Here is a 12,832-nt window from a genome sequence, read left to right as displayed (position 1 = left end):
ACTAAATAAAGAGTTTGGAACTGAATTATTTGTTCAGTATTCATTTTAAAGGGAGGGTCAACTCAAATATGAGCCTGATGTGTTGGAAAGAGGTTTCCGGTTTAGAAAAGTAAACTTTAGTGTGAAAAGATGCGTAAATCATGGGACAATGAAAAACATTTGGGGTTTTTTAAATAGATAATTCTGGTTTCACAAGCATCTAGTCTTGTGGGGTTTCACTGTATAATAGTTCCACATCAATGGTAACATCTAGTGTCATGGCTCAGTAGCAACAAGTATTCTGTTTAGATAAAAGCCGATAATTTTTCAAGTTAATGGTTAAGTTCAGATCGGGTAAACTGATACAATTAACAATGCACTCAGAGAAAATTCAAATTTATCAATTCTGTCACAATTGTATACATATTCTTCTCTTTTTTTGGTACTTACCCCATGCCCCCTCCACACTATAAAAGCATACATAGAGGTTATTAACAGTGTGTGTTTCGGTATCGTCAATATCATATATGGCAAGCATAATACATTATTTTTATTCTTAATATGTATAATACTGACGATACCAAAACACACAAGGCAGGGTTTCTGCCAGAGGGTAAAATGGGTATGGCGCCATATCCAAATTTTAATTTTTTTAAGTTAACATTTTTACAAAATTAATGACTCTTATCATTATTGTATGATTTTCTTAAGCCTAACCCTAAATGTAACCCATTTTCTTTGTGGTTGCATTCAATTCCATAGCGCCATACCTAAAAATTTCTTTCTGGCAGAAACACTGCAAGGGTAATAATCTCTTTATCATATAATCTCAAGCTTAATACGTGTGAACTGTATACGCAATTTAGATTCCAGTTAGCTGTAACTTGATATTCAAATGAAATAAGAATATGTCACAAAGTGTATTTTGAATGGTATAACGTCCTTACATAAAATAAACTATTACATAATGTTGAGGGTTTTTTTCCTTCTGAAAGCTGGACAGCTTTCAGTGTAGTTGCTATTGAAATGTTTTTATTTCATGACTTTGAATGCATACTTCAATTATGGAGTGTCACCATAGTACTTTTGCTGAAATGACAATAAACATAATACCGTGACCTGATTAATTTACATCCAATTTGCAAAGTTATTAAATTCTTAAAGTATGTGATCTGAAAAATATCAAATATTTAGATTACATTGGATAAGCTAGCTATTATATCATTAAAAAAAAAAAAAAAAAATTCACAAAAATGGTTTGTCTTAAAACTTATGCAGGCATTTTCCCCTGGCCCAGTAAAATGTTTTATACACTCATGAAAATATTGACAATTGTGAATGACCCCTTACTACTGTAATTCTACGAACATATCCAAAGACTGTGAATTTTTTTTATTTTAATTTTGTCAAGTGAAATTCATTACGGATGTTCATGCATCTTGAGTACGAGTCACCAAAATTATTAATCATGCATCCTGGCAAATATGTAAGTTACATAACAATAAACTTTTCTTTAGGCATTAAAAACACTGTCCTTTGACTTCTTGAATATGCTGGCAGGCCTTCTTGTATTACAGCTTAACTGAAGTAGTATGGTCCAATGATTATGAAAAGGAAACCCAAATGTTATGTGTATTTAGTTGTAAAATAATCTCTTCACAATTACAGTGAAACCTCACAAGATCGGACCCTCTGTAAACCGGAATTCCCTCAATACCGGACATTTTACAAAGTCCCTTTTTAAAAACTAGGACAGAACTTAACCACTCTAAACCGGATTCCTCTTAAAACCGGACATTTGTTTTGGTCCCAAGGGTGTCAGGTTTAGAGGGGTTTCACTGTGTTGTTATTATTATTACCACAAAAACATCGAAAACAAAACGTACAAAAACCATTATATATTTTAAAATATATGATAAAAAAAGACAACTATTGGCACTTTCAGATTGCATTCAACATAAGTATTTGTCTGTTTGCCCTTACAATAAACAATGAAAAGCAGTGGTCCTGTCTATTTTTAACCAAGTCAGTCTGATAGCAGTCCTCGAAATAAGGTGTAGTCAGCATAACCAATTAGTAGATTACATGCCATTTCTCAGTTGTAACTGACTTTGTTATGACTCGTTTCAAAATTTCAACTAGATGGCAAAATAGGTTACTAACCACCAGATGGATAGACGGATCATACTAAACACCCATGTGGATGTCCCCTTCCCATCTCACCAAAACAAAATCATGTTTTATGTGTTTGAAACTATTTGCAATAAACGATATATTCATGTCATGTGCTTGTGGGCACTTAAAGGCAATCTAAAAAGAAAGATTTTTTAAATGACAAAGATAGTAAACAAATTATATCAAGGAATTTATTAATGGATCATACATAATGCCGAAATTCTTGGAAATTAAATTCCAGTATGTTTGGAAGTTAAATTTCCACAAGATGAAATCCTGCAAGATGTTAATGCAATTAAAATGGTGTTAGTAAGAGTTTCCATGAGATAAAATATTGCAAGATATTAATGCAATTAAAATGGTATCAGTAAGAGTTTTAACGTGCCCCCTATACCAGGCCCAACACATTTTCATATCTCCTAAGTTCAAAGGCCACAACTCTGTGAAAAATGGGTATATCACTACAAAAGTCAAACTCAGGTCACAAAATTTAAGCTCAATATTTTGAGGCACTGCCGAAAAAAGTCTGAAAAACATATTTTCATATCTCTAAGTTCAAAAATCAAACATGATCTGTAACAGTACATGATAAAGCTACAAACAAAATTTCAGCTCAACATCTCAAGGCATTGTGAAAAAAATCAATCTGGAAAACTATGTATGGGACAGATGGACAGAATAACGGATATGAAACACTTCAGTTGGACTCATAGGGGACTAAAATACATCACTATGGCAAACACAAAACTCAGCCCACCATAGTCTGAGCGAGTCCAGGCAAGATGGAGTCGATACTTTTAATCAATACACACTGAGTACACAGAGCTGTAGCAGAAGCAGCCACACACAAAGTACTGTAGCACTGTGATCTTTTTGTGCAGTCAGGTGAATCAGGTCAGATACATTTATTTGTGAGACTTGTACACCAAATGGTAAAGTACAAACATAAAATGAAATATGATATGTTCTTTAAAAATGCACTGCAAAAAATCTGTCCTGGGATGGGCTTCTGGCTATCCAGATACAGAACCCGGGACAGACATGGTTGAAACCTTTGTGGTATATATGAGCATGCAAAAAAGGTTTGTATGGACAAAAGCAGACTCAACAATAGGTCACTACTTCGGGTAGCTGTTTTCAATTGGATAACTGCCCAGCATTTGTACACATCTACACACATTTAATAAGCAACATAACAGAATATGGCCACGCTATTTATATTTTAAGCACTGTATTTGGTTTATTACCATAAGCAGTTTTGGGACTGGGTCGATCAAGGGACACTATATATTAAATGCTGCCTAAAATATATACACTGTATTACTGGGGTTTTTTATTTTGCAACTGAATATAACTTATGGTGGGCTAATAGCCGATGTTTTTTTGTTTTTTTTATCTGGAAGAAAATAATTGTCCTACCAAGGGCTGACAACCAAATCAGACCATGACTTGGCGGCTTTCAGAAAAATAAGTTTTAATGTTAAAAAACATTAAGAATAATCTTAAAATAAAGCTTGTCAGAACTTGAAATATAGGTTTGCTTTTCACACAACAGCAAGTCCAAGTCACTCCAGTCTTACATATTCAGTTTCAGTAGTAAATGCCCCTTTAAATTTAACTAGGATGGTGATGATTGTTCGCAATGCAAACCATCAAATTAATCTATTTAAAACATGAGACATTAAGAGACTTTATGTACTGGTATACGATTCCAACATATGAATAGTGTAAATGCATTCTGTTTTCTAGAAAGAATATTTATTGTAGTGATAACATATCACTTCACCAACAGAAAAATAAACCTACAAGCAGAATTACAAATGAGACATGAACAAGATATATATATAATTATAATCTACATGGACCAACTGCTTGATGAGCAATTAAAAATCAATTAAATATGTGTTGTGCTTTCGGAACCTTAAATCTGTTTGCCTTAAACTTTTAAACAATATTTAGGTTTTGTTTTCATATATATAAGTATACTACTAATATTAAATAAAGATATAAATGAGAATTAGTATTTATTTTGGATTTTTATTAACTTTTGTTGTATAAAATAATTTTAAATGTTTATGTAAGAATTGTTTGCCATTTTTGGTGAATTTATCGATGTATAATAGTCACAAATTTAGTAAAAATCATATAGTGTAGAGTACAAACAACAAAAGCAGTTTCTAACATCATTTCCATGACCTATTTGACATTATGATTTAATTTTCTGAGATTTATCAAAGGATAACATTCAGTTTTTTCGCAATGTCAATCAGAGTAAATAGTACTAAGTATAACGGCAGCAAAATTAACACTGAACATGTTTATAATATTTATGTGGATGACAAAATAACAATAACAGCATTTTCATTGTCTTTTTTTATATTGTAAGTCTTAATTGTTAGTTGGGGAGAGGGGTTTTTTTGGTGGGGTTTTCTTCTTTTGTTATTTTTGTTAACCTATGTATTTGCAGTAATATCTCATGATTATTAAATCAGCCAAAAATTACAATTAAAAAAAATAATCCAGCCCTTGTACCAATGTGCCCTGTTCTTTAATACTTATGTACTACCTTCAAAGTCAAGCACTGTGTCCCATTTTAAATCTGGAGGAAACATTATACATTAAAAACATGTCATATTTATGCAAAGGACTGGCTAAATATTGTGCTAAGTAGTGTTAAGAGAAGTGATTATGTTAATTCAGAACGTAAAAGCTCACTCTGTCTGTTTATTTCAATAGTGGTAAAATTATGAGATACATTGGTATGAAAACCAAATTGAAAAAACATTTTATGTTTTACAATGAAGTGCTTGAATATCAATTATAGGTTTCTTTACTATAGTCCTTCCCACAGGGTATGCCTTTTTTCATACTATAGAATTTACTACAAGTTATTGATTTCTGAGCCAAAATGTTTTCTAAATTGCACACAAAAATAGTAATTTTTTGTTATTCCCAAAATGCTTTTAATTTTCTTCTCATGTCAAACCAAACTGAAATTATTTTGTTAAAAACCCATCTTTGTAAGTGCAACATTTCTTCCTCATATACATAAATACCATGCCTGTGTAATGTCAGTACTGTTACTACAGTAAAGCTATTAAAATTAAGTCAATTAGGGGTATTTAAAATCTCATTTATTTAACATTATAGTTATCCATACACAACCATTAAAACTATACTAGAAATTATAACACAATAAATCATAAAATTTATTAATAGAAAACTGAGAATTTTATAAATATAGGAAAGCAAATAATTAAATGCCAGTTTCATGTGAATATATAGAATTAGATATGCAATAGCCTATACATACATTAATTTGAAAAACATAAATAAAAGATTAAACAGATGGATGTAGGTTTATGTCAAAAGTGTCACGTTATTGGCATTATGTCATGTCTAATTACTACTAGAACTGCACTTGCTAGTCATGTATTCTCATCCAGGATTTCTTTTTTTAAGTTCAGTCAACCTACAACATTTTTGTTAATGTTCAGTCATGTATTACTGTATTGAATTAACATCTGATTTCACAAATACACCATACAGTAACACAAACACCCGTCTCCTGGGAAACAACCTGGAATGTCAAACAATCTCCATTGTGTAATGGAAAAAACGAGAGGAAAAAAGTACAGCCCTCTCTATTACGACTCATTTGGTCACATATGTGACAATTTTTTCATCTATCGAATAAAACTTTTCATAATATCTACATAAAAAAATAGAAGTAGGCGTCATTTGGCTCCTAGATGTAAAAGTTAAGATAGAGGGATGAAGTATGTCTTCATGTTTTGCAGTGAATTTATAGACTTTAACATGGTATTATTATCCAGTTTCTTCTCTAATGATCTGTATTTGTATATTTATAAGCATTTAAGCTGTATAAAAATATATAGCTTTTCGGCAATTAGCCAAACAAAAAATAATAAAATAAAGGCTGAACATTTAATGCTATTTCTCAACATTAGCTTTTTGGTAAATATACAAGTATTATGAAAATTATTCACCAAATTTAATTCAATTCACATTTAGCAAATAACATTCTAACTCACCCACCATTAAATGTTAATAAATAAAGGTTATTTTCATGTTCTTAATTCTTTTCACCAATAAGAAATGTCAATTACTCCTATGATTTAATTGCATGTACTTCCGAAGATTTATCCACTCAAATTTTAAATAGAACACAAACAGATCATAAATGATATATATGTTGTCTGACATGTGATGCCGAAACACTTAATGAACACTACACAGACCTGCATTCAACATAAACAGATCCCTTGTGATAACTGCATGTATTGTGTATATTTTTCAGGATTCACAATAAATTATTCATGTATCACCCTGGATTCACGTCATGCACAAGTGCCTATGAATGGATGCAAATACACACAGAAACACAATTATAGTTACAGACATTTATACTATTTAAAATTGATATGCATGTTTAATTATAGCTCAACATTTAACAAAATAGAATTAACTAACATGTTATTTTCTTTAAGTTGTTACTCATTTCTCTAATGGCTAAAAAAAAGGTATTTAGAAGTGTTTATTTAATATTATGAATTAATATGTAACAAAGAAAAATTCAAAAGTTCAAAAAGGTCCTTTAAAATACTTTATTTTCGAGAGATTAAATTTTTGCTATTTAATAAAAATTAGTTACCGTATTTTCCCATGCATTATGCGCACCAATGTATAATGCGCACCCCCCACTTTGAATGTTTATTACAAGAAAAAAAACATGAACCACAACATAATGCGCATTGTTTTTTAACCACAAAATTGACGAAGAATGCAAGATGTAACGTTTTTAAAAAAAAGCAAAAGCAGCAGTATATTCAAGAAATAAAACTTAAGTTAGGTACTTGAGTACATAGACCTACATGTCACATTCAACATCTAGGCTAGTACTTGGGTACATGTCACAGTTTTGGCATTTCATTGTAATGAACACTGTCAATAACCTGTAAAGTACCTTAAACTATCAATCGGCGATTTTTTATGGGTGATCGCTGGACATTTTTAAAAGATAGTTTTTCTATTGTTATGTATAGTGTGCACCCCCATTTTTAACCTGTATTTTTTTTTTTTAAAGTGCACATAATACTTTCGCAAGCATTTATTTTTCCCCATCCCCCCCAATATATATATATTTTAAATGTATCGTTATCAATAATTTTAAACATTTATTTATTGATTACAAAATTTTTAATAATTCATAATTGGTATGAAAAAATGAATCTGTAAAACAAAACAAAATTTGAAGGTGCAATGCCAGCTCAAGTTTAATTAATTTAATTTATAGCGGGTTAAATACTAGATCTGAATGACTAACAAGCAAAGATGAAACATGTACTACGAGCATAGCACTATACTGTACAAGCCCAGGCTGGATGTTTTCATTTACATTGCTTATACATCGCTTTCTTTATTAAAATGTTTTTAAGTGTCGGATTGTTACTACTATTAAACAAAAACAGTGGAAACTAACAATGTCCGTATTTTTTTCATACAATGTCCATCAGCCTTTTCACAAATTTTATTTAGATGTGAAAAATGAAAAAATAAATTCCACATGAAAATAAAGTAAATGATATCAGTTTGAGAAATGTAATACCAGAAGGAAAGAAGGAAATGTTTTATTTAATATGCATGTTTATTAACATCACACAGATATGGAGAGACGAAACCAGCTGTCACCACTTCACGGGCTACTCTTGGATTAGCAGCAAGAGTTCTTTTATATGCACCATCCCACAGACAGGGTAGTACATACCACAACCATTGATACAACAGTCGTGGTGCACTGGCTGGAACGAGAAATGGCCCAATGGGCCCACCGAAGGGAATTGATCCCAGACCAACCGCACATTGAGCGAGTTCTTTACCACAGGGTTATGTCCCGCCCCAGTTTTGTTATGTTTCAGTTTAGGCAGGTTCCACTGTATTTACATTGCAGAACAGCAGTTTCACCAAGTATAGCTTAATTTCACACACACATATATCATGAATAATAATAGAATATACACTGTTATTAATATTATACAGATCCAGCTGTTACATGTAAAACAGTTATTGAGATCAAAATACAGTATTTGGTATAAAATACTTTTAGACTGGTTCATTATTTATCTAGATTTACAATACAATTACACAAGACAACATTAATGTATTTCTTAGTAACATTGCGAGCTGATATTAAAATAATTTAAGTACTGAGTACATAAATGAATTCTGTTAGTAAAATAATTAAGTATAGTATACATAAATGAATACTGCTTTTTGTTCGTAATTTCTACTGATGACACATTACAAAAATTGATCATGCTACAACAGAGCTTGAAGTAGGAAGTAAAATATGGCCTGCTGTTATTTTTTTTTTTTAAATAGCAGGTCAAAAGAAATATGTCCTGCTAAGTAAACAATACAGCCTGCTGAAAATAAGACACTACAGGGTCACAGGAGGGATTGGGGTAGTGTGATAAAAATAAGGACCTCTGAGATGTAATTTTGAGCATTGCTAAATGAAAATATAACAAAACTGTGAGATAAATACCAGATGAGACAATTGTACATACATCTCTCTCTTGTAAGATGAGCTGCAATTTTTGGGGTGGTTTTTGCAGGTGAATTTCATTCTAGGCATAAGTTTCACAACAATTCAATCAAACTGATGGAAAAGATAAGACTTCAAAGTGGATGAACGGACTAGCAGACACTGGACAAATCGTTATTAGAAAAGCTCCATTGATGAATGTCATAGCAGAGCTGACAAAATTTCTTTGTCTTGTGTGTTAAATGTTTGCCATGTCATATTTTAAAATAATCCTTTCAGTTTAATATAATCTATTAACAATATGAAAAATTATATTAAACTGCATGCTGTACAATTTCTATTCAAGACATGTTAAAGAAAACCATTTGACAAGAATACCCAGTTAGTAGCAGTCACTTAATCATTCTAAGCTTTTCTCAACAACTTATTTTCAGTCATTTGATAACTATCAAATTAGGTTTTTGCTTGAGTAGCTACATAAATTTTAGAAATGTAAGCCAAAATTCAGCTTGGAGAAAAGTTGAAGTATTTTCTCTTTTATGGATACATTACCTATCCTCAAACAAGTGCACCCCCCACCCCCACCCACCTTGTTAGACATTGAATGAGTGAATGTACCTGCATATTTCCTATATTCATTTTTTTTTTTATTAAAAACATTAAACTGTAAAAACAAATCTTTACCTGTTTTGTTTACAAATCAAACATTTAATATTTTATAAATGTCTAATCTAGATTAAAAAAAAGTTTGCTACTTGACAGGGTTCTTGGTTTATGTACATGCACATACCCTATCTACATTCTTATCACAGTATTAACAATGACATAGTGTTCAAATATTAGATAAATCCAAACCAAATAAAATTATGTATAGCTACATTCATAAACAGACTATAAACTATACTTACGATAATGAATCTGGATAACCAGGTTTTATCTACAAAATTAAAACAAATATATATATAATTTTAATGAATTCAATTAATTAAATACTGATTATAACAATAAAAATAAAAGATGAAATTATCATGAAAAAGCTGAAAACTTTTTATCATACCATAAAGGTCATACTTAAGCATCTGAGGTAACTCCAATCTCCTTTTTGAGTATTATTTTATGCAAACAAGGTAGAAATTGGATATGAAAAAGCTAAATAAATTGTACTTTCATATGAAGAATGGATTCTGACCTGATGATCAATTCAAATTAACAAATACTAGTCATATTAATTCAGGAGTAGGGTAAAAAAAGAAGCAACTGTCTTTAAAAATATTTTTTTAACTCACACTAGTCATAGTAAAAGTGAAAAACGTTATAAAATATACCATAAACAATAAAAACTCACATAGATATTTTTGGTGGGTAAAACAAATGTTAATTAACATTTCAAAGTCACTGATCTAGTTTCCAAGATATATACCTTGGCAGGGATAACTGGGTAAGCAGAACATTTCCCCAAATTATCTATCAAACTTCAAAAATAGCAAAAACTTTGTTATTTAAAAAAAAACAATATATCAGTTACTACATCCAATTATTTTGCAAAATTTTAAAAACAAATCTGCCAATTGTTTTTATAATTTGCAATTGGCAAATTTGCTGAGTGCTAGAGCTACTTGTAGCCATGCTTGGGAACATTTTTGTTCATTATCGTGTTGTGATTTGCTATGCAAATTTAAAGATCTCTATACAATTTTAAAGCAAAAATAAGTAGCTGTTAATTTTTAATCAATTAAGAACTGTTGCTAATCAAAAATTTTAAAATAGATTCCCTAGTACTTATTCTGCTTTGTATAAAATACACTTTTGGCAACTACTGTCACGAAAAGTCCAGAAATAATTTATTATTGCCAAAATTAATGTTTAAGCGAGACCTTATAAGCACTGTAAATGTAAACTAAATAAATTATAATGCATAATAACTAGGCTCAGTGCATTTAATAAAAATTAAAAATAAATTAGCACTTTCATGTTTATTTATCCCAATCATGTGTTCATGATTTACATTGTGTTTCAATCACAGTCTAGTTTGTGTGTGGGGGGGGGGAAGGGGGGGATAAGCCATATTTTAAACTGGATTTATACAGTGTAGTTAAAAGTGGGGGTACAGTCCCCCGCCCCAGGCTCTCGGTTGCTGAGAATGGCAGAAATGTAAATATATTGTATATACAGATATTTATATTTGAAGCAAGAATATATAGCCTAAGAAACATGTTAGGTTTATTTATACTAAAACGCAAAAGAAACGCAGGTTCTCATTAAATTGGATATAAAATATTAAAAAAACAAAACGAAATGAAGATTTCAACATTTATTTTGGAGCTACACCAATTCGGCACACATTGGTGTTGGAAATTTTTGATTGAATTCCTTTTTGGCTATTGTTTCATGTCATAAAGTAGGGTGGGGGTCCATGTTAAAAATGTGAAAGAGACGACCTGTAGCATTGTCAAAGTCAGTATCGCGTGTGACCACCCTGGGCATTCAAACAGGCAGTGCAACGTCTCCTCATTGAGTTGACAAGCCGTTGAAAGAATGCCTGAGGGAGTGAGTTCCATTCATGGACCAATGCTGCCTCCAGCGCCTGCATATTCTGAGGTTGTCCGCGAGCCTGAAGGCGACGTCCGATTTCATCCCAGACGTGTTCGATAGGCGCCATGTCCGAGATAAGGCTGGCCACGGCAACGTTGGGATGTTGTGCTGAGCCAGCAACGCCTGTGTTGCCCTGGCAGTGTGCGGCCTGGCATTGTCTTGCTGCAGCAAGCGCACACGTGGGCGAGCGGCAAAGAAGGGAACGACGTGATTGTTGATGACGTCATTTTGGTACACGGCGGCATTAACGCGTTGTCTGAACACATGAAGTTGTGTTCTGTGGTTGAATGAGAACCCACCCCACACCATCACACTACCCCCGCCCCATCGGTCGGCCTGCAGAACGCAGCAGTCGGAGTAACGTTCATGTCGACGTCGCCATACTCGGATTCGGCCATCAGCGTTGGAAAGATTGTAACGGCTCTCATCAGTAAACAGAACTTGTTGCCACTGGCCACGTCGCCATCTTTGATGTTGTTGCGCCCACTGTTGACGTTGTTGGCGGTGCCGAGGGGTCAATATTGGTCCCACATAAGGACGGCGGTTACGGAGTCCTGCTGCCCTCAGACGGCGTCGGACTGTATCGGCGGACACTGGACCACGTACCTGGTGAGCGGTGTTAGCTGCTGGCAGCATCCGATTCCTAAGGTGGGTCACCCGGATGTACTGGTCTAGGGCTGCGGTTGTCACCCTCGGGCGGCCGGTGCGTGGTCGATCGTTCACAGATCCAGTGATTTGGTGACGTTGAGAAAGGCGTGCGATTGTCGAAACATGACATCCCAATTGTCTGGCTACAGCAGTACGGGTCTGTCCGGCTTGCAACATCCCGATGGCCATATCTCGCTGGAGTTGCGTCAGTCGCGGCATTTTTAAAATGTGATTCTGTTGTCTGTCACTACTCAAATTGAATTTATGCGATTAAATCCAGGTGTGTAGGCTTTATAAGCATTTCATTGAGTGTGTTTGCACTGGATTCATGATACGGATGATCCAGCACGTGCAAACAACGTGTTTTGAGAATTCGTGACGTCACACAGGTAATGAAATTGACACGCAGGTGAGACTGCGGTGTGGGTGTGTGCCATGTCCTTTAACACAGTTGAGGTTCAATTCCACCAAAGATACTGCTTTACAAAGTGCAATTCTTTCGCATTTTCAGGACCTGCGTTTCTTTTGCGTTTTAGTATATAAGAGATTAAACTAGCTGACAACTTGATAATATGGCTACAAACTCAGGATGGTCCCTTTATTATAAACTCAAGAGGATTTATTATGTAGAGTCAAAAGGTACTTTGAATGTTGGAAGCAAACATATGAAGTATTATGCCTCGGACGACAGACAAGCCTGAATTTATGACAAAATAATTAAAATGGTGAAAAAAGAAGAAGAGTAAGGCCAATAAACTGTAAATTAATCAAGATATCGGTGCAACGTTTATTGACATTTAAGCAAACATACTACGGTGAGACTACAGAATTGACACATGCATCAATAGTCGTCAAAACAAAAACATGTCA

The 12,832-nt window shown here is 33.2% G+C and overlaps 1 protein-coding gene across 3 annotated transcripts in view; it reads right to left on the bottom strand.

The window, feature by feature from the left end:
* LOC121374134 (transmembrane protein 131-like) overlaps positions 1 to 12,832 on the bottom strand; it is a 66,354-nt gene that overhangs the window by 47,124 nt on the left and 6,398 nt on the right. For all 3 annotated transcript variants that reach the window (XM_041501086.1, XM_041501088.1, XM_041501087.1), the window contains exon 3: positions 9,631 to 9,659. In XM_041501086.1, the coding sequence (XP_041357020.1) occupies positions 9,631 to 9,659 (29 nt within the window). The remainder of the gene's footprint in view (positions 1 to 9,630; positions 9,660 to 12,832) is intronic.

This window comes from Gigantopelta aegis, chromosome 6 (assembly GCF_016097555.1).
Source record: "Gigantopelta aegis isolate Gae_Host chromosome 6, Gae_host_genome, whole genome shotgun sequence".
NCBI classification, from domain to species: Eukaryota; Metazoa; Mollusca; class Gastropoda; order Neomphalida; family Peltospiridae; genus Gigantopelta; species Gigantopelta aegis.
Note: the sequence above shows the minus strand (reverse complement) of the source record. Positions and strands in the feature narration are given on the sequence as shown.